We start from the raw sequence: 27,147 nt of genomic DNA on the forward strand, positions 1-27,147 counted from the left end.
AGGGTTGCTATGAGTCAGAATAGACTCAACAGCAGTGGGATTTTTTTTTGTTGTTTAGTATATTCACAGAGTTGTTCAACCCTCACTACTACCTAATTTTAGAACATTTTCATCACCTCAAAAAGAAACCTCATACCCATAAGCAGTCATTCCCCATTTCTAATTAGGTTTTTAACTGAGAGTAAAGAACTGTTTTAAAGTATATGTAAGTAATTAAATGGTAGTTCTCTTTCTGTAGGAACTCTAGAAGATAATCCTGCGATCAGGCAAGAGTTTTTGAAATATCACTCTGACCAAATGCTCTGAGTAGGCTCTGGTTAAACCAGAGGAGGCTGTACTCATAAACTCATTGTGGATATTGCTGTTATTTCTTTGTAGGGACAAGATCAAGACTAACAGAACTTTCTAGAGAACTGAATGCTCTGATCCTCTCTGTGAAGAAAGATCGTCTTCTGCAAGTCAACCAGAGAGAACTCCTTTCCTCTACCAACTTTGAGCGCAGAACCATAGTTATTCCAGTGCTTGAATGTGTATTTTCTCCATACCAGCTGGACCTTTTCCATGGAGCCTTTCCTGTAGCTACTCCAGCTCTTCCACAGAAACTAGTAATTTTGTAAACTGAGTAATTATCCGTAGTATTTTGCTGTGTTGTGATTGGCGCCTGGCACACAGGAACATAGAGCCTCCAGAGGGTCTTAATGCCCTCATAGCCTCCACCTCATTATCATAGAGTCAAGTGTCTACAGTCTTCCCGAGATTCCAAGCTCCTTCCCCTTCCTGACGCAGCAGATACCTACTGCTACTGTTTGTGACCGAATACCATGTTTGTCCCAAACCACCGACCAGGGCCTGGGGAATCTGGAAGTTGAAGACATCAGCTGAGCGTGTCTTGATAATTCAGTCCCAGAGCCTTCTTCCTTCATATGCATTTCTCTTCCATTATTTGATTTAAACTCTTGCCTTCCTCCATCTGATCGTATTCTCTTTGTGAGACGTGGGTACTTTCGTGTTAGATCTTACTCATCAGTGCATTGATTTTACTTTAAAATTCATTTGTATATTTCCATTCTGTTGATTAAAGTGATCCAAAAGTTGTCTTGGACTTTTTCACTTAACTGCTTGGTTTCAAAGATCTTAAGTGAAAAACTGCCTTCTGATCAATAGCAAGTTTGTAAAGAATGGAAAAGTAGACTTTTATTGCTTATGTAAAGACTTAACCAATCTTGTAATGTACCTTTGTCATATTCTATTCCTTTGTAGTCTTCTAGTCTCTGTGTGGATGCACTTTACTAGTGGTAAAATGGACTATTGAAGGGAAAAAGTTCTGTCTAGTTTATTTTGAATTTTAGCCAGTTTTAGAATAGTCAACTCAATCTGATTTTCACAGTCCTTTTTTTTTTTTTACTTTTTTGCTGACTGTTGGAAGTGGAAGTTGGCAGAGGACTTGGAGTAAGGAAAGAGGAGTCATATTTACCTTTAGAAATAGAAGCTGTCTGAGGGTCTGTATTAAAATCAGCGTGTTCCACAGCTCCACAGGATGTTTCTCTTCACTATAATCTTTCATATGTATTATCTACCCTGACTTCTCCCCTCTTTTAATGTCCGTATAAATGTGTTCAGTCCTGTGTTTAAGTCTTGAGTCTCACTGATTTAAAACTTTTAACTTGAATTCTTCATTCTTTTGTCATAAAATTGTGTCAGTGTGGCTATCTCCATAGTTACTGTGGTGGGAGATTTTGCCCTGGGAGAAGTTGTGCTCTGACCAGCTGCACCTGGGTTGATTACATCGTTTCTCTTAGTTCCACTGAATCTGATTTTTCTTTCATATCATTATATTACCTGAGATCATGGTAGTTCCCCTTCACCTTTCGAAAGCTCTCATCTATCTCTTCCATACTTTGAAGCATCTCATCAGAGAACTCATATCTAATCAGTCAGGTAAAAGGAATATCAACATACTTTCTGATGGTAAGGCAGTCTATATGGGGGCCATTGCTTTGAGAACTAAGTCAGTGTCATAGAGATGAGGCTGTCTCATATGATTATTTTCTTGTAGTGTAAACGATGTAAAAATAATGGTCCTTCACATTTAAAGACCCTGTCTTCCTTATAAACATTAGGTAGTATATTGGTGCCTTCCTTACTAGGCCTCTGTTTCAGAACATACTCATTTATACTTCCAAGTATGATATACCCTAGAGGTGGAGGGTCAGCAGATTCTGTCATTGTTTTTCTGTCATTGTTTTTGTTGTGTGATTGAAAAATGCTCATGGATCATTATGCCCTCACAACACCACCATGTAAAGGTCGAATATGGAAAAAATGGGGTGGAAAAAATCCTATTACATTCCTGCCTTTACAAATCTTTTTCAGGTAAAGATTATTTCAGTGTTTTAATAACTTAATTGGTAACCCTTTTCTCATATACTCTTCTTATTTGTACCCATCTGACCCCAGTACTTACCGCTTCTCCTGTCTTTGTTTTCTGTATTTAACTTTGCTCTTAAAGCAACCGCAAGAAGAGTTCCAGAAACATCTTGCATTCTCACAGTTCTGCTAGCCCTTTTACCCAAGTATTCATCTGTCCTTTTTGTTGGCTGTACATAATTATCTGATCTTAAGCACATCCTTCTGGCTGTTTGCTGGCTTTGTCCATAAGAAAATGGCCAGATTTCTACATATGGGTTATAATATAAATAGACATTGCCCCCTTGTCAGCTAAATTTGACTAGTTCTCTTCCTTCCTCTTATTTCCCTCTCATTTATTTTATACTCAGTATTTGGGGACCATGCTTGCTGTTTGGATTAGCACCTGGCACATAGTAGGTTTCCCTATTCCCTATTCCCATCAGAGATCATTCTAAATATTAGTTGAATCAAAGAATGAAAATTGACAGATGTTTATTTAGCTTGGGCGATCGGGCAACCTCTTTCAAAGTTCTTAAACTGTTCTTCTTTGCAATATAAAAATAATTCAGGTAAAGAGCTGTGGAAGTAATGAATTTCCTTCTTATCATACCAAGAAATGATTTTAAAATGTAGAGAAATGGAAGGAAGTAGGGATTGGTCCACGGGGGCCATCAGACCTTTTCTTTGTCTCTGAATATCTGATTTTGGCTCCTTAATATATTGGGTTCTTTCCATCCAAATAGAGACATAGTTTTATAGCCTTGCTTATAGATTACAAAGATCTTTCATGTGGACCGTGCAGGTATTCTTTCTCTTTTTCATATGAGTCCCAAAGCAGTTAAGGGCTTTTCCAAGGTGGCAGGGTAAATAAATAGCCGAACCAAAGTGGGTAGTTTGGGTCTTCTCCTTTCTAGGCTGGTGCTTTCAACAGTACACCAGGTAATTAGCATTAGCTCTTTTGAGGAATTTCTTGGGTATATTAGCCCTCAAGGGTAAGATACAAACCAAAACTTTTATATAGTACAAGATAATTCCATTCAGGAAAGATGTTCTTTTGTGTGTTTTCGTTTTGGCATAGTTAGTAAGAGGAGCTAATTGAATGGATTTGGCAGCTTTTACCTAGAAAGACAGGCAACTTAAAGTGTATAGCTGTAGGTAATTACTATAGTTATTTAGGCTTAATTCTATGTTTGAATGAATTCAGTGCTCAGTGCCAGCCCTTTGATACAAAGACTCCACATTCAAGAGTTGATGCATTTATCTTTGGGTGGACTAGATTACGGCTTCAGTTAGATTTTCTTGCGTATTTACAGATGTATTTCTCTTGCTGTTACGTGTGAACAACAACTTGGCTGGCTGTTGGATTCTTGGATCACATCCCTTCTCCCTCAATTCTTTGGAGATACTGCTTTATCGTCTTCCCGTGTCTGGTGGTGTTGGGTGGTAACCTGCTTGTTTGCCCTGGATACTTGTGATTCTTTGTCCTTGAAATTCAGTAACTTCATCCAAGTATGTCTCAGGGTTGACAGTTGTCTGTTGGCTTTTCGTGGCACACAGGAAATGTGCCCATCTAGAGTCTACTCAGCTTCTCCTGCTGCCAAGTTAAGAAATTATTGGTAGAGTCCTTTAGAGCCCTCTTATTAACTGCCCAGTAATTATGACCTGTTTGAGACTAGGAGAAAATCCTGGCAAATGTGAGAATCCTTCTTTGATTAGGAGCAGCTTCATTGTATCTGTCAGATACTCCCCTACAGCCCATGGTATGGGGTTAGAGCTTCTACTGGCTTCATAATAGACAGCTTCTTTTTCAATTTTGGGGTGTATGTGTTGGAGAGCAGGAGTAGTTACATAAACATGCATTTATTCTGCCATCTTTCCCAGCAGTCCAGGTGCTTAAACATTGACTTTGAAGATAATGTCCTTCATAATCTATATGTTAGTAAACAGAGGGAACCAATATTGCTAGCAGGAAGGAACCATTAACTACTTAATCAATACAGGATTTTTGTTTATTGTTCTGTGTAGAAAGATAACTTTTAACTCAGGTTCCTGTTCCCTTGATTAGAGATATCAGTACCTTCTGGTTTGAAAATAGGGATCATATGAAATTTTAATGATTTTTGAAGCTATCAACCATGGGCAGTTATTAATTCGTTAATTAAATATGATAGCATATTTCAAAATAGCACATAATCAGAGTCGTCAAGAAGTATGAGCTATTTTTTGTTAGGTTGTTCTTTTAACTGTCCAACTGAGGGTGTTAACCCCTCTGAGAGCTTTACTGTGACATGTTTTCTTTTCTGTCTTTTCAGTCAGACCATTTTATTGTTGCTGTCAAGCCAGTTCCTACTCATGGCGACCTCACGTGTGTCAGAGTAGAACTGTGCTCCATAGGGCTTTCAATGGCTGATTTCTTCTGAGGCACATCTGGGTGGACTCCAATCTTTTGCTTAGCATCTGAGCACATTAGCTATTTGCACCACCCAGGGATAGAAAGGTGTGAAGTCCACATCAGGATTGCTTTTCTTATTCATGACTATATGTTGAAATGGTCTGTTGGTCTGGGGCCTGCTATAGCAGCACACAGATTAATGTATAGAAAGTGCATTTACAGGCAGAGCACAGGGAATGCAGCTTCGTTCAGATTGGGGGTTTGATTCATCTGTTTGTAGGATTTAAGCTTCCTTTCCTCAGGGGCCCGCCCATTCCACTAGACAACCATCAGCAAACTGCTCCCCTTCAGAGCTCCAGCAGAATGGCCAAGGAGCATGTGTGACTGCTTGCTCGATGCCCCAAACCTTCCTGCCCGTGTCTCTGTCCTCATGTGAGATGCAGAATCGAACACGGGCACCCACGTGCAAGAGAGACTGAAGAAGCAAAGGTGGGAGACAGGGGTGTCATGGAAAGCTATGTTCATTCCTCCATTTAAAAAACAGAGTGTCTCCTGTGTGCTAGAAACCACTAGATGCTGGGAATCTGACAGTAATAAAAGCTGATAGAAATCCCTGTGTGGTGAAGCTCACATTCTAGGTAGGGGAGACAGACTAGAAACAAAGACATTCGATAGTACAATTGGGAGATAAAAGCGATGGAGAAAAAGAAAGCCAGGCTGTGGGGTGAGGGGGGTAGGTGGCACCAGGCCTTCTAAATGTTCTTATCCTGGACAGGTGTTCCCCTTAGACGAGGAGGTGGTAGTGACTCCTCAGCTCTTTTTGCCTTTGTCCCTACTGATCTGAATTTGGAGCTGTCCTGCTCGGCGCTCGGCTCTGTGAGTAACTCTGTGTGGCCCCTGCACCGCAGCTCTGGGCAGACAGAGCCAACCGTGCCCATTTCATCAGCTCCCTGACCAGCAGAGAACAGTGGTAAGGGGAGAGGAGCCGGCTTAACAGCCAAATCTCATAAAAAGGAACCCTGGTAGCACAATGACTAAGCGCTCAGCTGCTAACCAGAAGGTTGGCGGTTTGAACCCACCAGTGGCCCTGCAGGAGGAAGACCTGGCAATCTGGTCCCATAAAGATTAAAAAAAAAAATTAGAGCCTGGGAAACCCGATGGGGCAGTTCTACTCTGTCACATGAGGTTGCTGTGAGTTAAAGTTGACTCAACAGCGCTCAACAACAACAACAACTCATCATGAAAACACAATGATAGCAGGCTCAGGATGTAGCTTTTCGGATGGACTTCAGAACTCATTATTTAAATAAAAGTTTCCCACTTGGAAGCTATGTTCATCCCTAAAATGAAAGAATTAAATGACAACGATGTTTTGGTGACAAAATTCTTGAGAAAACTTTGTTTCTGCCTTTGCACCTGTCTTGAAAATAGGGACATGAATTCCCCCACAATCCCAATGATAGGATCCTATGGGTCTTTGGGTTGTGACGCAGGCACCACCAGCTCTCCTTGCTCCCTGCTCAATGCCCTGGAGGGAACACCTTCGGGCCTTGGCACCCGCCCTGTCTGGTCTATGGAGAGAGCTAGAGCTGAGTAGTCTGGAGGCTGTGGGGGTGGATTTAACTGACTAGGGAAGGAGATCTGATTTTCATTTAAAACAAAAAAATCAATACCCATAGCAACCCTGTTGGACAGAGTAGAAGTGCCTCATGGGGTTTGCAAGCCTGTAATCTTTACAGAAGCAGGCTGCCACATCTTTCTCCCACAGAGCAGCTGCTGGGTTCAAACCCCTGACCTTTCGGTTGGCAGCTAAGTGCTTGACCACAGCGTCACCATTTAAAGTACTTATTTGGATGTAAATAAAAGCACTTTAGGACATCTTACTGAAAGTCTCCACACAGGTGTCTCTGTCAGTTATGTGCCTGCATTAAAAGAAAGCCCACCCCTTTATCTCATTAATATCCTTTCAGTGTTTAACAAGTCCATAATGGTACAGTAAAACCTGCTAAAGCCAGAACCTGTGTAAGGTGGAAACTAGTCAGAGAAGGAAGACTCAGGTATTTTCCACAAAAATGGGCAATAGAAAAGTGTTAAGACTGCACCCTGTCAAAGGCAGAAAACTTGTGAGACCCGGAAAAGCAAGGCAGTCCTGTTGAGTTCTGGCTTTCCTCCATCCTATAGGGTTGCTATGAGTTGGAATCGACTCGAGGGCACTGGGTTTTTTTTTTTTGGGACTGTAACATCTTCACATCCAAGGTGGAGAACTGACTTCCTGTCTCTCCATTCTTCTCCCTTCAGTACTGTTGACTCTGAAGGGACAGCGCACCTCCTGATGTGAAGGGGTACCTGATTTCTTTTACGGAGGGCTGCATAGTTCTCGAAAATGAGAAGAAACAGAGTTTGATGTCTGGAGGCCTGTGGTCCAGTTTGGTCTATTGGGAATATGTTTTGTGGTTTTTTTTGGTTTTTTTTTTTAATGCTAGAGAATTAAGGTGTTAAATTTGTGGTAATACAAAATCCAGGAAGCTTAGAGTGCAAAGAGTGTGAACTTAACCTGAAAAATATTTCTCTGTTCTATAAATCTCTCAGTGACATTTGGATTAATCAAGCATAATCAAATGTAGTTAGATTTTTGTCAGATTGTAGTTCAAAATAATACTCATCTATGGAAAAAAAAAAGAGGGTAATATATTCTGCAGAAATTTTATTAAGCACTTTAGTTAAGCAAACACTAAGGAGAACAAAATCAGCCTTAGGAAGGTTAATTACTAAAAAAACACAAAGTATAGTAGATTATGGAAATCATTTTAATTTTGAATACCATGGCTTAAGCTTTAATTTACATAGAGAAGTAGTTTGGATTTGTTTTCCACATTATAGTTTTCAAAAGTACAGAATTGCACCCTTTTACAAGCTCTGATCATTTGTAGGATTCTATTAAGCCCACTCAGCTTTTTCATGCTAGTCGTTTCCGAAAGTAAAGAATCAGAGCTGCAGTCTTAAAATGCAACGAATTATTTTAGGGTTCCACTGGGTTTGTTTAAATTATAAGAACTGCACTTTCGATTTCTGGACCTTTTAAAGAAGTTAGCGTTCTAAGAGAAGCATTAGGAGAGAGAATGTAGGTGACAGCCTCTCGCTGGGGCCTGGCCTCTTAGTAAATGTTCAGTTTTAGAAAACGAACCTTTAAAAAAAGGTTAAACGTAAGAGTATAGATTCTAATGATGAATCTTTCTTTTATTTTAGTCATTTCTTAAGGGGAGAAGTAAAGCGATCAAATGGCTTTTGTATGTTTGTATATGTTTTGTACTGAGAATTAAAACGTTTTTCCCTACCCTTGCATGTCTCAGGGAATAGCCCATGATAAGGATCCCTCATGGAAATCTCTGGAACTCCAACCACATTGTATTCAGATTTAGTTCTTGTCTAAGTTTCCAGAGCTTGAGTTTCAGAAGTATTGTCATCTCAGGAGCACATGATGACCCAAGAGACCCGAACCTTGCCCTTATCCCTACTCAGAGTCTATGCACATTAGGCTTTCTCATGATAAATGACACCTGTGTTTCCTTTGTCTGGTGTCACTTCTCTGAGATTTTCATAGAGAACAAAACCCATGCAATTGCATTTTGTCCAATAACTTTGCTTCTTGGCTTTTCAGTGAGGGTTCTGTTTTCCATTGGAATTGAATTCTTTCAGGAAAGTAAAAGTTCACTTAAGAGAATATTTCATTAATGAATTCTAACTTCATTGACCTAAAAGTGGCCTGTTGATTTGAATTCCATGCATGACTTTTGCAAAACAGCACCAATGTCAAAGATTGAATCTGTACTAAGCAATATGTTTGCCATATTGAAAAGTGAGAAAAGTACGAAAAGTACATAAATATCTAAGTGTGGCACTTAGGACGGGCTTAGCTGCTCTCAGATTCAGCTTTCCCTTCTAAATTGGTTGAAAATGGCAAATTTAGAATGGAATGCATATTAATAACAACTACTTAATGTTTAAAAATATTCTTACCTTGAGATTCTTTTTGAGAGAAAAAAATGAATCTCGACATTTAGTTCTCTTTTTTGACTATTTGTATATGCTAGGCATTAAAAGGAGCCCTGGTGGTACACTGGTTAAGAGCTCAGCTGCTAACCAAAAGATTGGCAGTTCGACTCCACCAGCCACTCCTTGGAAACCCTGTGGGGCAGTTCTACTCTGTCCTATAGAGTCACTATAACTCGGAATCGACTAGACAGCAATGGGTTTTTTAGGTTTTGAGGCATTAAGAAAGGCAATTCCAAAAGTTTAATCTGAATGGAAGTCAGCAGGATTCACCGTTTAGCCATGCTGTTTTATAAAGTATAACAAAGGGTTTGTATAAACAGATAAATATGGGTATAAAATGTTATATTGTTTCTAATATATCATGGCACCGTTTTCTTACAAATTCCATTTTCCTTTTGCCCTTTGAACTGTTAGTTCTTATAACCATGTAACCTAAATTAGTATTCCCAAAGGCACTATAGTTACACCAAGAGCTGGCTTATGCCTTGATCTGAACTAAATGCCGAGGTTAGTATCCCACATGTTTAGTCTAAGAATACTTACAGCCAACTGTAAGGATCTGGAAACAGCTGGGACGGCCCAACACTGAAGTGTGAGCCAGCTTCTCAGGCCCATGTGCCGATGACCGTCAGGAGGCAGGTTTTGCCTGGCTGTCACAACCAGTGTAAACTGCAAAATAGAAGAGACTTTACGAGATCCAGTATCTGCTGTGTTTTTCTCTAGATGTGTTTGTGTAAGCCTTCCTGGGGAACACATCACAGAAAGTCCTTTGGTATCTTGCTTTTCACTTTTCAAAGTTCCTGTTAGAGCTGGCTTGTGAATTTGACCAATAAATTGTGCACATACTTAAAATCTTTTTGGACTAAGCCAAACTAAGTCTATTTTGACTTTCAATGGGCAACCAAGGCAAGGTTTATCTAAAAAATACAAAGTACCCTGGATTTTAAAATTTTAAATGGACTTTTTTCAGTGTTGGGGGAATCAAGGTATATTGGTGCCTTTGTTTTCATTCTGTTGATTGTGACAAATGATTTTTCCCCACACTCTAGAACTGAATGTTATTACCTTAGCGTCTGTCTAAGCCTAAGCTCTGCAGAGTTTCTTGCTAAAATCATTTGAGGCTGTAATTGCTGCTCAAGGTTTATGTACACATGACACCATCTGTTGCTTCTAGGTTCACATCCTCACAAAAAGGACGCAAGTGTGTGAAATTTAAATATTTCCCAGATTTAGAACGCAAGTGGTGAATACTTAAGAAATGCTTCAACCAAATAAGAAAAGCCCATGCAAAGTAAAAATACTATTGTGATCATATTGAATGCGGAGATTAAGTGTAAAGTTACTTTGCCAATTTTTTCCCCATAATCCCTTAACTCAAAAGCAGTGTCTAAACCAGAATGATACCTGATTTGATAAGAGAAAAATACTAACTTAAACATGAAATAAACGTTCGTTACAATACTTGTACCCGGAAGTCAGAAGAGGACCTGGTTCATTTGTGCATTGGTCAGCTTAGATACAGTGACAAGGGTAGGCATGTGTCCGGGGCTCACAAACAGCCTTGTGGATGTGGTGTGAACCCTGGCCCCTTATGCTCTGTTCCCACTTGCCTGGTACACACTGTCATGAATGAAAGATGACTTTGCCTTGAGGTAATTGGTCACTCCACTTTCCATGGAGAAGAGTGTTCTGTTGCTGTGATGGTTGACAAAACGTGACTAGAGAAGTGTGTGGCTTAGATACTACTGTTTTCTATAAGTTGCGGAGCCATCTGTGGCCAAACTAGGGCAGGAGCTGATGGACAATCCTGTACCACAATCATCCAACCAATAAAACGGTAGTCATGACTCCCCGCCCGTAAGTGTGGTGTTTTCTCATCGCTCCCACCTGCAAGCTTTGTCTTCTGCTCTCTCAGGTTCTGAAACTTAATAAATTAACGGCACCAAAGCACCTTTGTGAGTTGCTGGAAATGGACAAGGATGCTTAAATTCTTATTATCAATTGAAGGAGAAATCGGTTTTTAGATGCTCTATATCAGGACATTGTGCTCACCTTTTTTTGGAACCTGTTGTGGGCAAAATATAGGTGTTGCTTAACGGTAAACCCTTATAGGTATATTCTGCAAACTGTGATAGGGGAAAGTGGACCTGTATCGTCCAAACCAGGACACTTTTGAAAGTAAAAAGGAGCACTATTAATAACTATGCTGGGACAATGGGTGTAAACTGGGACCGTCCTGGGCACAATAGTCTAGCTGTGGTCCACCGACACCAGAGTTACCTGAAATGCTGGTGAAATGCAGATTCTGTTGTTGTTAGGTGCCGTCCCCTAGGAATCAATAATCTATAATAAATACCCCAGAGGAATTCTTATAAATGTGTGGGTTTGGGAACTGCTACCATACAGAATATGCACAAGAGGAAACTATTTGCATTTTTCACGTAAGGGCTCCTGGGCCCATGACCTCTTATGAGAAACTGGGGCAGCACCAACCCCAGAATCCACTGCCTCCGAGGACATTTGGCTACTCTTAGGCGCTTCCCGAATGATTAAGAGATATTAATCTTCATGTTATTCAGCAATGTGTCATACTTTTACAAAACATTTAATGGTGTGAGGGCGTCTTTATTATTATTTCGCGTAAGAGTCACATAGCTGCTACTTGCATATTTACCATTTAAAAAGTTCTAGAAACTTTCAGGCAAAAAACTTGGCTTTGAATGATTCTGGGGAGGGCTAGTGTCAAGAAAATCAGCATGTTTGCCTTTGTTCTACCAACCAGCGCTGTTAACAGAGCCTCACTTTCCTCATCTATAAAATTAGGGTGTTGGGCTACATGAATTCCAAGGTTCTTTCCAGGTCTAACATTTTGTGAAGCTTTCTCAAGCCTAAAATGAGAAGCAATTACTAATGTGCTGCTTTCACGTTGTGATATATTTTGCCCAAAGAATACAAAACCAGTGATTCTTGAAAGTGACAGTGGTTTTAGTCAGCATTTAAAAATGATCCATCAGTCTTTTACCAGAAGTCAGCCACTGTGCTACCATGTGATCCACGATTTGGGAATGGCCTTTTTGTAGCAGTTGCTCCTGCCCTGCTTTGATATTTGTAGAGTAGGTCCAGATTAGACTTTAAAGGGGCCTCCAGCCCAGATCCCCTGACTCCAGGAAGCTGCTGTAGAGCGTCACACTTCAGTGTACTTTTTTACTTCCTTGACTCTTTCCAAATGACTTAAGAATCCATGTTTCCCAATGATTATCTGCAGATAATATTTTCAGATGTTTACTTCATCATGGCATGTTGATGTATGCTGTGATCACATGAATAAATCATAAGGCAGCGAGCTGGAGGGGCTGCCCTCTGGAAAGGGCGTCTGTAGACCACCACCCTCCACTAGAACTGTCCCAGATGAAAGAGGTGTTCCATGGCTGCTGACCAGTATGGTTGCCACTAGGCGCCTGAACATTTGAAATGTGGCTAGTGCAGCCGAGGGATGAGATTTTTCATTTAATTGTTATTAAGTAGCTGCAAGTGGCTCCCATTAAACCCTTGCTGTCGAGTTGATTCGGACTCATAGCGACCCTATAGGACAGAGTAGAACTGCCCCATAGGGTTTCCAAGGCTGTCATCTTTATGGAAGCAGGCTGTCTTTCTCCCTCGGAGAGACTGGTGGATTTGAACCACTGACCTTTTGGTTAGCAGCTGAACACTTAAACACTGGGCCGCCAGGGTCCCTTCACATGTGGCTAATGCCAACTACATTGGGCAGCACAGCTATGTACAGCCATTTCACTCTGTTGGATGTTTCTTTGTTAAAGAACATTGAGCGCCCATGTTAAACAACACTGAGTACCCATTTTCACCAATCGCAGAGCTGGGTGCTTAACAGCAACCTTGTCATTTCGAAATGTTGGTCTGAAAATGAATCCTTTGCCCTCTGCCCATTGATCACACTTTCATCAATGTAATAGTCTCTCTTTGGATAAGGAAATAAAATGATACGTAGACCTGTTGTGGCCACGTGGCAGATCAATTCTTGTCTCCTCCGTGCTACACAAGCCATTGACCATTAACACTTTTGAATCCAGTTACTCTCCAAGCCACACTTGGTTCCCTGTGTTGGAGTATTACTATAGCCCAGAGGGGCTCAACCTGGCTCTACATCGAAATCTCCAAGTCCTGGGCTTCACTTCACAGCCATTCATTCCATCAGAGGGCCTCTGGAAGGTATTTAAGAGTTCACTAGGTGATTCTAACATGTGACAAGGTTGAAGACCCCTGATAAAGGCCAAACTATGCACTAGTCTTTGAGAAAAAGCTAGAGAGTAGGAAGCAGCAAATCCTGTCTCCCTGGCACAAAGTGGGCCTAGAATCCTTGCAATTTTATTGAAGTTCTGTTGAACGGGTAAATGGAAAACACTCCAAAAGGAAAAAAGGCCTTGTCGGTTTGGATTTGGGGCAGCCAGGCAGCCTTGCTGTTTCCTTCTGTGCAAGAAACTCTAAGCTAAGCTAATGCTACTCATATTATTCCCTGGCATTCTTGTCCAAACAGAATTTGCCAGTCCTCAAACACAATAAACATGTTAATGATTTCCACAACAGTGATGGGTGCAGAAGCTCTCGACAGTTCCTTGGTAACAGCCTAATATAATAGTGTAATTATTTCTTAAGTTAGAGATAATTATTGTCACCTTAGCACAATAATTGGAGCAGAGCTTCCTATATGACAACTCTTCTCCTAGAGCTTAAACTGGTAATGAAGTAACAGTTTATGAGAACAAATAAATGCCCCGTTATTCAGGTGAGAGAGGCCAGTCAGCTACCGTGCAACCAAAAAATCTAGGGTGAGACCTAGAACTACTATCTCATCCATAAAACAGCTTCTGTCCAATTGTTGTTGGGTACTGTCGAGTCTATTCTGACTAACAGTGACCTCCTGTGACAGAGTAGAACTGCCCCATAGGGTTTCCTACGCTGGAATCTAATGAAGGAGCCCTGGCAGTGCAGTGATGAAGCATTCAGCTGCTAACTTAAAGGTCGGCAGTTGGAACCCGCCAGCTACTTCTAGGGAGAGAAATGTAGCAGTCTGCTTCCATAAAGATTACAGCCTTGGAAACCCTATGGGGGCAGGTCTACGCTGTGTTGTAGGATCGCTGTGAGTCGGAATTAACTCAATGGCACACAGCCACAGATCTTTCCGGAAGCAGATCACGAGATAGTTCTATCACGAGATATTTCTACCACGGAGCTGCTGAATGGATTTGAACTGCCAACCTTTCGGTTAGCAGCCGAGTGCTTAACCATTGCACATCCAGGGCTCCTTTTCTGTCCAATTAGGAGAGTTTAAACTCTACTGTGTGAAGCCCCAAGCCTATTTGTCAAGGCCCTCGAGGACAGAGTATGTGTCCATGACTTTGATAGCTCACCCAGAGCCTTACTATCGTTCACTGGTCTAGCTAAGGGGTGACATCGTCAATCTCTTCTGTTCAGCACATCCAAAGAGTGGTTTCTAATAAATAGAAAATCTACTTTTTTTTTCATCTGATTATTCCATTTTCTCCCACTCTGAGTAAGAGATGGCAATCTTTGCACTGTGAAAAAGTCAGAGCACTCTTCCCCCAAAAGATTAGTAAAATAATTGTAAAATTCTGTTTGATGAAATCAGAAGTGTCTGTGGCCAGAAATACGGACTTTTTACCAAGAGTATAGTATAGTCAAAGGTAGGACCAGTCGGGAGAGACCAGAGCTGAGAGTCAGGCTATTCAACTGAAATGGGGGGTTGGAGGGGGAGTTGTGTCCTCCTTAGTCTTTATCTCCAGCACCTAGTGACTCACTCAAATGTTTATTGGATACTTTAGACAGGAATGTATGGCAGACCTTAAATTATAATGAAGATTCAAGCGTGTGACAGGAAAATAAGTTACTCTACAAAGGAGCATGGTTTACCTTGATACTGGATGGCTGGAAGTGAGCCCAGCTTCAACTGGCTGTGGTCAGCATCCAAAGAACGAGGGGGAAAAAAAAAGCCAGGAGGAGAATAGGCAAGAAACAGATTGTGCCTATTAGCCAGAAACAATATCCCTGGCCTTGTTTCAGTAGGAACTTCAAGTACCAAGGACTTTGGTCAGCTGCCCTTACACTTGTCTTCTTGGAATGGCCAAGTGTGGATTGGCAGATAGGTACAGGGAATGGGAGAAGGGGGTTATTAAACTTCCTTCCCTATCGGCCATAGCTCCATATTCATGAGTTGAGGATTCAACACTTTCTTCCCTCGCAAAGCAATCAGCATTTTTATTTGGGTCAGACATTTCCCATTATCTTGTGCTTCTCTTGTGGGGATCAAGACTCTAGAGAAACGTTTGAGCACATTCATCACTAGTAGATGTAGGAATGTTAAAAAGGACATCAGTCTTTCTATTTGCATGAAGGTTACTGTTCCTCAACTCTGTCAGGACCTGGAAAAGAATTCAAGGGCTGTGGCCGTTGTCCCCAATCACCTTGTGGTAGACAGAATAAATGACCCTCCTCCTTTTCTTTTTCCCAAAGATGTCCGTGTCCTAATCCCCAAACCAAAAAAACCCAGTGCCGCCGAGTCGATTCCGACTCATAGCGACCCTATAGGACAGAGTAGAACTGCCCCCATAGAGTTTCCAAGGAGCGCCTGGCAGATTCAAACTGCCGACCCTTTGGTTAGCAGCCAAAGCACTTAACCACTATGCCACCAGGGTTTCCAACCTCCTAATCCCCAGAACCTGGGAATATGCTGTGTTACATGGCAAGGGGGGATTAAGGTTGCTGATGGAATTAAGGTTGCGAATCAGCTGACCTTAAAATAGGAAGATTATCCTGGATTATCCAGATGAGCCCACTGTAATCACAAGGGTCCTTATATGTGGAAGAGGGAGGCAGAAGAGTGTCAGAGTGATGTAATATGAGAAAGACTGGATCAGCCATTGCTGGCTTTGAAGATGGAAGGGGCCACAAGCCAAAGAATGCGGACAGCCTCTAGAAGCTGGAAAAGCAAGAAAATGAATTTTCGCCTGGAGTCTCCAGAAGGAAAACAGCCCTGCCGACACCTTGACCTTAGCCCAGTGAGGCTCGTTTCAAACCTCTGACCTCCAGAACTATAAAATAATAAATTTGTTTTTAAGCCACTAAGCTTGTCATAATTTGTTACAGCAATTGGAAGCTAATACATACCTCTTCAACATCTTTCCTCTATCATTCATCCCTGGGTACCAGATAACAGAAACAAATGGAAAAAGAAGCAGTGCCTCAGTTGTGTTAATGTCAATTTGTGAGCAGGCATCTTGTCAACAAGTGTCTGGTGGGACATGACTACCAAACCAGTAAGAAAGACTGGTTATCTCCTCAAGCTGTCTAATGGGTCATGTCCTGCTCCATGCGTGGCAAGTGATGCCCATAGGTTTTCTTTTGGACTTGGAAATTTTAGGGTGACAGGTCATTTGCAAGTGTAGTAAGTTGAAAAGTTCCCTGTAAAAAAGTTTAAGTATCCCAACTCTTCCTGGAGGTATGGATTCACTAATTCTTTTAAAATGGAAGGTTACATAGCAAATCTTACAGTTGTGTCAAATCCCTTCATCAGAACTCTGCTTTTATGAATAGAGTAACCTTGAAGATAAACTCACCCCTCCCCAAAAGAAAAAAGATTGTGAAAGTGAGAAGACTAGAGATGGCATGTAGGAGACAGTACAAGTCAACCCTGCTTTGACCATTTCTCCTCTAGTTTCCCATATTTGGTCAACTGCAGCTGAGATTCAGCAGTATGGGTGTCTCTTCTAGAATACAAGTTATGGCAGTGCAGAAGAGCCTAGCATAAGGGTCAGTTAGCACCCACAGATATTTATGCTTTTAATGATACTTTCAGATTTTGTTGGTAATTTACTGGTTTTTACTTGATGTTTTCTTAAAGAATTTGATCACCGGGTATACTTTGGTGCTTAGGGACTGTCCAGCTCTGTCTGAAAAGCATCTCTGTGAGTCTTTCTATCTAATAGGCTGGTAAATACCTGGAATACCTGCTGAATATCTGGAGAACTCACTTAGACATTTAACTCCAATAACCAATAAGGACTTCAGTACAAGTGTGTATGTGTGTGTAAACACTATTGATATTGTACCTTTTTTCTGGGGCTCTGTTTATTAACAAAGGCTAATTCTCCTTGGGGGCAAATATCAGGGTCCTTAAATATTACACCTTGTTTTATTACTCATTGGGGCTGATTGTTTTTCCCTTGAGAATACTTCCTGAGGTATCATGGAAGTCAAGAAGAAATCTGTTAACTGTTGCTCTAAATACAACCTGTCAAGAATGTGTTTGATCCGTGTGGCAAAGCCAAGTAATGTGGTACTCCGTTTCTAAATTAATGCCCCTGCTGACTACGGGCCTGGCTCTATTTCTTCTAGAGTTTAGGCTAACGTCAGAACTGTTACCATTTCAAAGAGCTATACCACTCCAGATGGAGTTAATGGAAGCTCCTACACTCCGCTAGTGGAGGCTTGAGTGCAGTGATTCTACAGCTCTCAAGTCGTCGGCAGCTGCCTTCACTGTTGACATTTGGGATCCTGATTGAGCATCTCCACCTCCATCTCCCTCTCTGCCTCCAGCTGATCAGAAGAGCTTTTCCCAAGGATGGAAAAGTGGCCAAAATGGCTCCTTCCCAAAGTTTAAGTATGTTTGAAAAGCATTCTGTCAGGTAGCAAAAGTAGAAGGTGAATGGAACCCAAGAGGCTTGCATCTTGATGCTTGAGACGTGGAGGTTGAGGCATGAAACCAGTCACTGATCATGTCAGTTGTGGCAGCTCCAAGAGGTGAGAGACTCTCCAGCTTCCCACTTAGTGAGAGTTGAGCACTTTTCCTGGTTGCTCAGTGACAGCTTTAAGGCTGGGAGAAGCTTGGGGGAAATGCAGGCTACCTCAGAAAATCAGAGTCCTTCACAGGCAAAGGAGACCTCCGAAACCATTCAACCCGTCATTTTACAAAAGCAGCCACTAAGGCCAGAGACGTGGAGTGTTCTGTCTAAGGTCACAGAGCAAGTTCACGGTAGAGCCTATAGTTCAGTTTTCCTGACTGGCTACCACATGATCCCTAGTTAGTTTTTACCTCATGTGTAGATCCTTTGGCAACTCCAAGACTTTGGCCAGTTTGCACAGCACAGAGTCGGATCCTTCGGAAGTGCTAGGGCCATAGCTGTCAGAGCCATGGGCAGGGACAGCCAGTGGGCCGGAACAGCTGCTATAATGCCTGTGGTTTTCCATGACGTGCTAGAGCTTATAAATAGGAACACACAGAAGCACACTTTGAAGAAACACGACAAGCAAAAGTGCAATTCTGCATCCCTTTATTTATAAACAAGTTGGGAATGTTCCACTTGAGAGCAGGAGTAGGGCCGGAGTGGGGAGGGGCTGATTCCAGTAGTTTGCATTATTCAGCACCAGAGCAAATGCTTGGGTATAAGGTCGTGCTTTAACCCAGACACAGGGTTGTATTCTTGTCTTATATGTACAGCATATCTTTATGAATATATGCACTTTTATGGCTTTGTCCCTGGACACGTCGCAGTGACACAACAAAAAACTCAAGTTTAGAGAGTAGGATAAGTTGCAAATGCCTCATGACCTAATTCTTCTTCCAAAATCTGACAGCCAAGACTAGTGCTGAATGGATGCCTGAGAAACGGGAACATCTCTGCTAGACAGGAGCTCATCCGACTCAAGTGAGCCAGTGACGCCGTCTTGCACCTCTCCCTGGGATATGACTGGGGGCTAAAATCAACCTGTGCTCCTCCTGTCCCTCCCTCAAAAGATGAAATCATAGTAACTAGTAGCCTAAGGCATGGAGCTCTGGCTCTTCCACCCAGAGCAAGTCAGAAGCCAGATTTGTGTCTTGCTCCTCTTAAGGTTGTCTTTCCCTGGCCTTTGTAAGGTCCCAGCACACAGGAGTGGGGCTTGCCAAAATTAGGGCGTTCAATGTGACTATGACATTCCAATGCCACCCTCGTTTCTTAACTGGTAGTGGGGCAAACATTTGCTTTCAGGGTCCCCCTAAGGAGTATGTGGCAGCTAACGCTGAAGTGCTGAAATGAGGAAGCTAGAGAGGCAGGGAACCCTCATCCTGCAACCCTACCCACTAACCTTAAGTATAAAAAAAAAACCCAGTGCCTATAACCATAAGTATAGGTGATAGGAATCCTTCCTTCACTTGTTAGCCCTGCAGTGTTGATACTTAAAAAGGGAGCAGAAAACAGCTCCTCACCTACAGCCCACACGTGCTTCAGCCCCATTTTTCTCCCATCTTCATGACCTGCTTCCTTCCACAATCTTAAATTGCTGTCCTCTAGCCCTCCTTAGTCTGAAGCTTCCTTGCCTTTCCATGGCAAAAAGAATCTCTTTTCCATGCTTTTCATTTCTGTTTACCTCTCCAAGCTTGTATCATACTTTCTACATCTCCCATTCCAGCCTTAACTCTCGGCCATTACAATTGATTGACCAACCCAAACAAAGAGCAATCTTATCTCCTCCTGGGAACTGGGGGGGTGGTGGTAGGCGATCAGAGAAACTGGGAAATGACCAAGAAGTATCAAAAGTTGGGTTGGAGAATCCCCCCTGTTCCTTTTCAGTAAACTTGTAGCCTTAAGAGAGTGGGGAGGTATTGTTGGAGGTTGGGAAAGGATGGAGGGTGAGATTTAGAACTCACTTGCGGGTTGTTCTGGCTCATCCTCGGAATATCCCAGGTGTTGGTCATTTTCCATAATTGGCAACAATGGTGGCACTGAATCTGATAAGTCATGTAGGTGGCACCTGTCAGTATGGTATGTAAGGCCTGCAAATATTTAATCAGTCTGATACATAAACCCACACTATTTGCTCTAGAGCAAGAATCAGGTAAAAGTGGATCTGTCTGCCCTGGGCCATGGAGTAAGGGCATAAAAGGCCTCCCCAAGAAAGAGTTTGATCTACAAAGTGAGGTCCTGAAATGGCTTAAGAGAGAAGATTTTCTTTATCTCTCTTTCCTCTCTTCAGGCACCTCTTTTCCTTTGTTCTTACCACCTTCCCTTGCCTACTGGCCACCTCATCCTTTTACTGCTACAAGTGTAAACCAGCTAAAATGGGAGGCATATGTGCCCATTCATCCTGGATGCATAATAGAAGACAGAGACCAAATGGGCAGAATAGAAGAATAGGGTTCTTGCCTCTCTCTGGAGAGAGACTGCATTCTGGGCCTTGACTGCAAAAAAGTTTCTTCTCACATGCCAAGTTCCTGCCAGTCCTCTGCCCTGCATGAGTGCTATACAGAGGTCTGGAGAAAGTGCCAGGAACAAGGGGATTACAAGCCAACTTAACCTCACAGTTTTGCTTCCCAACAAACACCATTCATCTCCAGGTGGTCAGGGAGGTAGTTTGACCCCAACGCAAGGGGGAAAGATATGCCACCTTCCTTCATTGGGTGCCCCTCTTGTCACCTAGAAGGTTGGTTCCCAAAGCTTCTGAAAAGGGTGTTGCTGTCATAAGAGATGCTGGGCTCTGCCTACAAGTTGTTGCTTTGGGCCTGTGCTCAGGCCCCAGCTCTGTCTCTGGCTTTGCTAGGATAACCAGCCAATGCCTGTTTCTACCCAAGAGTCTGGCTCTAAACCTTGACTCACGTGAAAAGAAAGTCTTGCTCATTTCCTACATTAAGGAGGAGTAACTTCAAAATAACTCAGTAGGAATGCTTACAGTCTTCATCCCATTTGGCAAACCTGGGGCTGAGGAATAACTACAATACCACCTAGACTACTGAAATGCTGAGATTGTAACTGGTGTTCTCACAGTTCTGTGTAAAACTCTTCAGAGCCTCCTTTCACCCACAAGCGTTATGGGGAGGCCACGAGAACAACATACTAAACATTTCTATGGGAATCCAGGATGAGCTTTTGATAAAGTGCCCAAGTCACAAGGGAACCAGGTAGTTCACGGGTTTCAGCTGGGTATTAGGATGGAGAGCAGGAGAGGAGCATATCGTAAAATGCCATCACCATATATTCATATTGCATATTGTATACACCCCGGATGGCGTGTTTGGAGCATATATAGAACAGATACGTGCAGGTAGCACCCCCTATTGGCATACTATGTTGTTTGGTATGTCAAACTGTTACTTGAGGTCTATGAAACTGTTAAGTGATCAGAAATGGGAAAAGCCATCCCATAATAGCATCCTTTAAGGAGTAGCTTCAGGAGACATTTACCATTGGCCAAACTTGGGGCCAAAGCAAAGCAGCTCCTGTTTTTAAAATATATATAGGCTGTTTTTCTTGGTTGCGTTTTCCAGAGATTACTTTCTGGGAAACAGTGATGTCAAACCCATGACGAAAACGTACAACTAGGAGTGCATTAGGCCTTATGTAGAGTCCTCCTTGACAAAACTGTCCTGTGACTAAGAAGTGAAGCTTCACACTAGGTGACCTTTTATACCTGGCTGAAAGCAAGGCTTTTTGTCTACAGGCAACATTCCTGGAATTGGAAAGAGCTGATGCATTGAGACAGCAGGTCTCAGTGGCTCAACTGAGAAGGCTGGAATTTGTCTTTCACTTGACTATTTCAGAAGCACTTTGCCACCTGTATTAGAAAAAACTTTATTCTGGCAGAGCTGGGGTGGTGGGAGGCAACGTGCAGGGCCTTTATGTAGCCTGAAGTAGCAGGTTGAGGGAACAGCCGCTTCCACTGCTGGTTTACTTGGTGTGGATGGGTGTAAGGATCAAAGCAGAGAACACCCTACTTAGTGCATGGCTCCCTGTGGCACTCTTCTGCTTTTCTTAACAAGGTTAAAGTAGAGCGATTCTAGATGATGCTAAGAACGTTAGCATCACCTAGAACGGCGCTAGCTGGAGCCCTCCATGCTGAGCCCAAGTCTTGGGTTGTATGGAGAACTTCCTCACCAGAGTGGCCAGGATCTCCCTGCTGAGCTGCAGCTTCTGTGACTATTACCTTCCCAACACCACCCAGGCATCCCGCGTAACCCCACCCTCCTCCCACCCTGTGTGGCGTGCCTCTTGTCATCTGCCAGCAGCCTTTACTTCTCATCCTCGTCCCCCTCACTCATGCTGCTGATGGAGGCTGAGGCTGCTTTGGGTGAGGAGGGGGGCGAGGTTTTGTTTGGGAGCCACGGGAAGGTGGGTGATGGGGAGCGCGAAGGGGAGCGGCTCCTGGTTGGGCTGTTCATAGGGCTCTGCTTCGGGGATAAGGCCTGAAGCATCCGGCTACTCCGCTCCTGGAACATCTGCTTCTAGAGAGACATTGGAGAGAAGGTGCCTGTTAACAATCTGAGGTAACAGAGAAACAAAGTGGAAAGGCAGGAAGGTGAGCCACTACCCCAGAACAGTTCTAGAAGGGTGTGCGTGCACACCTGTGCCCACAAACACAGACCTGTATGACATTCCACATCTTCTAAGACCATCTATGCTGAGCAATTGAGTGAAATTCAGGGGCAGTGGGATGTCAATACGTTAAGATTACCGTCACTGCTGATTCTTGAGGCCCTTTCCTTCCCTTCTTTTCTTCCATCTATAAAATTTAACTGAGTGTCTATTATTTGCCAGGCAAATAATACTATACTAGGTACTGGAGGGGTACCAGTTGCTGTCAAGTTGATTCTGACTCACTGTGACCCCTGGTGCGTCAAAGTAGAGCTGTGCCCCATAGGGTTTTCAATGGCTGATTTTTCAGAAGTAGGTCACCAGGCCTTTCTTCCAAGGCGCCTCTGGGTGGACTCAAACCATCAACCTTTGGGTTAGCAGCCAAGCATGTTAACTGTTTGCACCACCCAGGGATGCCACTGGAGGGTTAGTAGCAAATAAAACAAAAACCCTTGTTCTCATGGATATGAGGAAGAATCAGACAACAAACTAAATCAATAAAATATGTGGTAGGGCAGGTGGAGACATGGAGATGTGAGAAAAATAAAACAAGGAGAGAGGAGAGTGAGTGGGGGCATGAAGGTGGGTGGCAGGTGGGCTGCAATTACAAATAGGATGCTCAGGGAAGGCCTCATTGAGAAAATGCTATTTGAGCAGACCTGAAAGTGAAGAGGGAGGGGACCAGGTGAATGGGAATCAGGAGGAAGGGCATTCTAGACAGAGGGCCTCAAGGAAGGAACATGCAAGGAAGAGCAAGGAGGCCACTGTGGCTGGGGTAGAGCAGGTGGGTAGGGAGAGAGCATTAGGAGATTACCAGAGAGGGAACTGTGTCATGTAGGTCTTGGCAGCTGTTTTGAGAACTTTGCCTTTTCCTCTGAGGAGAACGAGCGTGGCATGTTCAAGGAAGAGCCAGGAGGCCGTTGTGGCTGCAGTGGAGTGAAATGGTGGTGAGAGGAGTGTGGGACATATTAGGAGGAGGTCAGGCCAGAGAAATAACGGAAGGCTGTTTCACGTAGGGTCTTGGTGAACATGTAGGAATTTTGGCTTTTACACTGAGGAGAAGCAAAACCTCTGGAGAATTCTGAGCAAAGGAGTAACACAATCTGAAAATTTTTTTTTAAAGAACCACTCTGGCTGCTGCACTGGGAACAGGCTACAGTGAAGCAAGGGCAGGAACAGGGAAAACAGTGAAGAGCCCACTGCAATCAGAAGCCAGGATTATGACAGCAGCTTGGATGAGGTTGACAGCAGTGAAGATGGTGAGAAATTTTTGGATTCTGGGTTTATTTTTATCAAAAACCAAACCCATTGCCATCGAGTCAATTCTGACTCACATCGACCCTAAAGGACAGAGTAGAACTGCCCCATAGGGTTTCCAAGGAGTGGCTGGTGGATTCAAACTGCCAACCTTTTGGTTAGCAGGCATAGCTCTTAACCACCGTGCCACCAGGGCTCCATGTTTTTATTAAGGTGTGATTTAAAAGGTGTGATTTACTTACAGTAAAGTTTGCCCTTTTTAGTGGACAGTTCTGTGAGTTTTGACAAACACAGTTGTGTAACCATTACCATACTCAAGGTATAGGAGAGTTCCATCAGCCCCCAGATTCCTTCAGGACCCTTTGTAGTCACCCCTTCCTCAGCCTATGGCAACAGATCTGATTACTGCCCCTACAGTCTTGCCTTTTCCAGAATGTCATACAAATGGAATCATGCAGTGTGTGGTCTGGCTGTATTTTGAAGGCAGAGCTAACAGGCCTCACTGGCAGATGGGATGTGGGGGGAAGAGGAATCAAGTGATTCTAGGAGAAGGACTTAAGTGAGTCTAGTTTCTGGCCTAGGAAACTGGAAAGCCCACAATGCCATTCACTGGTGTGGGGAAGGCTGCCAGGGATGGGGGTGGAGGTGGCAGGCGGTTCTGATGGTAAAATTAGTTTTCCTGTTTGGGACCTCAGGTGACTGTTGCCCTGTGCTATCAGAAATAAGCCCTTCCCTGACGCTGCCCTTCACCTTCTGCGAAACCCTCATTCAGGCCCTGAGTCCCCAGCTACCAGGCCTCCCAGCTGACAGGGTCTTCTGCTCTTTGCTGGTTGCTTGGCTCCCAGATGCTCTGGTCCACCACTTCAGAGCACTCTGCCTTGGGGCTCAGCCCTCAATTCTTTTGATTTCTCAGTCCCCGGCAACTTGGTCCAGTCTTCTGATCCTAAACTGGTCCTAAGAGTCAATTCTAATACTAGCCATTTTGGACTTGGCTTGTTGTCTGGGTTATTTATTTTACAAACCATTACAGAGACTCTCTGGGTATCAGGTGCTGAGCAGGAGGGAGGGAAAGAAGAGGATCAAAGAGGTGGTGATGTCTGAGCTGAGTATTCCATATGCACAGGAGCAGGGAGTGGGAGATGGTGCGTGGGCCCACGCCAGCTGGTAGGGGACTTGCTTTCCAAGGAGGTGGACCTGAGTACAGAGTCCTAAGTGCAAGCAGCTTGGTGTGACTAGAACCTCGGGTGACTGTGGGGTTTCCAAGAGCCCTGGGAGGATTTTAATCAAAGGAAGAGTGTGACCAGATTTGTGTTTTAGAGGTATCTTTGGATAAGAGCATAAAAACAGAGAAAGAGACCATTAAGGAAAAGAATGATGTTTGGCTACATAAAAATTTAAAACTCCTGCACCTCAAAAAATATCATAAGATAAAAGGCAAAAAAAAAAAGGGGAGGTAAGTTTTACATTTAACTATAAATTATGGATCTTAGTATATAAACAGAGCTTATAAATTAAATAGGTAAGAGAGATGGAAACAACCTAAGTGCCTATCAAGAGATTAATGGACAAACAAAATGCGGTACCTAAATACAATGGAATACTACAAAACCGTAAAGAATAATGATGAGTTCTCAAAATATATTATAATGTGGATGAATCTGGAGGACATTATGCTGAGTTAAATAAGTCAATTATGAAAGGACAAATACTGTATGATCTCATTTTTATAAAAAAGACAAGAATAGATATACATACAGAAATCAACATTAATTGGTGGTTACCAGGGATGGGAGGAGGAATCACTTTCTAGATAGTAGACACTTGTTATATTCAGTAATGGGAAAGATAACACCAAATGTGGGTGAAGTGTGCACAGCTTGAGCAAACTAAACGATGTCACTAAGAAGTACACAAGAATAAGGGACTTTGTTGGTAAATGTTATAACATACAATTTTGAAACAACAGCAACAACAACCAAAAAATATGTGCATGGTTACATAGGTAGGTAGGTATATGTATGAATATGCGTGTGCATGTATAGGCTGCTAACCAAAAGATCGACAGTTCATGGCAGCATGTTGTCAAAAGATCGACAGTTCATGGCAGCATGTTGTCTGCTTCCCACTTTTGCCCTTTTGAACATAAGGCGAATAAGACTTTCTTTTTGCTTTAAAAAGGAAAAAAAAATAACAAAAGATCGACAGTTCAAATTCACCGGCTGCTCCTCGGAAATCCTATCAGGCAGTTCTACTCTGTCCTATAGGGTCGCTCTGGGTCAGAATCAACTTGATAGCAACAAGTAATGGGTATAACCAAACCAGACCCTTTGCCGTCAAGTCAATTTCAACTTAGAGCGACCCTATAGGACAGAGTAGAACTGCCCCGTAGAGTTTCCAAAGAGCGCCTGGCGAATTCGAACTGCCGACCTTTTGGTTAGCAGCCTTAGCACTTAATCACTACACCACCAGCGTTTCCGGTAATGGGTGTAGGCATATGTATATACATGTTTCTATGTGTTTTTTTTTTCATGTGTTGCATATAATTCATGTATAAGAAAGCACATAGGTGACACAGTTACGGATACTCCTTAAAAAACTCCTTAGACATAATCAAATACCTCTCGGGATTGATTTACTGGGTTTTTAGGCTTAGGACCATAGTCTCGTGGGACAACTCAGTCATTTGGCATAATATAGTTAATAAATTTTATGTTCTACACCCTAGTTGTGTGAGTAGCATCTGGGGTCTTAAAAGCCTGTGAGTGGCCATCTAATATACAACTATTGGTCTCTACTCATCTGGAGCAAAAGAGAAGAAGGAAACCAAAAGCGCAAAGAAGAAACTACGCTGTAGGACTAATAGCCTGCAGCAACCACAGCCTCATCCACCCTGAGACCAGAAGAGCTAGATGGTGCCCGGCTACCACTACTGACCATTCTGATTAGGGACACAGTAGATAGACCCTGATAGAACAGGAGAAAAATGTAGAACAAAATTCAAATTCTGAAGAAGTCCAGACTTACTGGGCTGGTTGAGACTAGAGGAATCCTCAAGACTATCACCCTGAGAGACCCTTGAAACTCTGAATTGAAACTACTCCCAGAGGTCACAATTCAGCCAAAGTAACAGATTGGCTCATAAAATAAACAGTATCACCCATAAGTGCTGTGCTCCTTTAAAAAATTATCTATATGAGCCAAGTGTTCAATATTTATTCTAAAACAAAGGTGAGAAGCGGGGGGAGGGAAGCTAGATTAATGGAAATAGAACAAACAGCAGGCACAGAAATGAGAATGTTGACACACTGTGAAAAATGTAACCAATGTCACTGAACAATTTGTACAGAAATGGTTAAATGGGACCCTAATTTGCTGTGTAAGCTTTCACTGAAAACACAATAAAATATTATTTAAAAAAATTAAAAAGGTAAGAAAACCTTCATAGAAAGTGGGCTATGAGTGATAGCTAAAGGACAAACAAACAACAACAACAAAAACCAAACCAGTTGCCATCGAGTAGGTTCTGACTCATGGTGACCCCATGTGTGCAGAGTAGAAATGTGCTCTACAGGGTTTTCAGTGGTTGATTTTTCAGAAGTAGATTGCCAGGCCTTTCTTCCA

The 27,147-nt window shown here is 42.7% G+C and overlaps 2 protein-coding genes across 3 annotated transcripts in view; one reads left to right on the top strand and one right to left on the bottom strand.

Annotated features, from left to right (window-relative positions):
• The window catches only part of PDK3 (pyruvate dehydrogenase kinase 3), an 85,787-nt gene extending 72,724 nt beyond the window's left edge, over positions 1-13,063 (top strand). The window contains exon 12 of the mRNA XM_003416056.4: positions 379-13,063. Coding sequence (XP_003416104.1) covers positions 379-409 — 31 coding nt within the window. The 3' untranslated portion in view covers positions 410-13,063. The remainder of the gene's footprint in view (positions 1-378) is intronic.
• A 5,152-nt stretch (positions 13,064-18,215) lies between these two features.
• The window catches only part of PCYT1B (phosphate cytidylyltransferase 1B, choline), a 118,859-nt gene continuing 109,927 nt past the window's right edge, over positions 18,216-27,147 (bottom strand). For both annotated transcript variants that reach the window (XM_023555143.2, XM_003416055.4), the window contains exon 8: positions 18,216-22,139. In XM_023555143.2, coding sequence (XP_023410911.1) covers positions 21,927-22,139 — 213 coding nt within the window. In that variant the 3' untranslated portion in view covers positions 18,216-21,926. The remainder of the gene's footprint in view (positions 22,140-27,147) is intronic.

The sequence above is a fragment of the Loxodonta africana genome, chromosome X (genome assembly GCF_030014295.1).
Source record: "Loxodonta africana isolate mLoxAfr1 chromosome X, mLoxAfr1.hap2, whole genome shotgun sequence".
Lineage (NCBI taxonomy): Eukaryota > Metazoa > Chordata > Mammalia > Proboscidea > Elephantidae > Loxodonta > Loxodonta africana.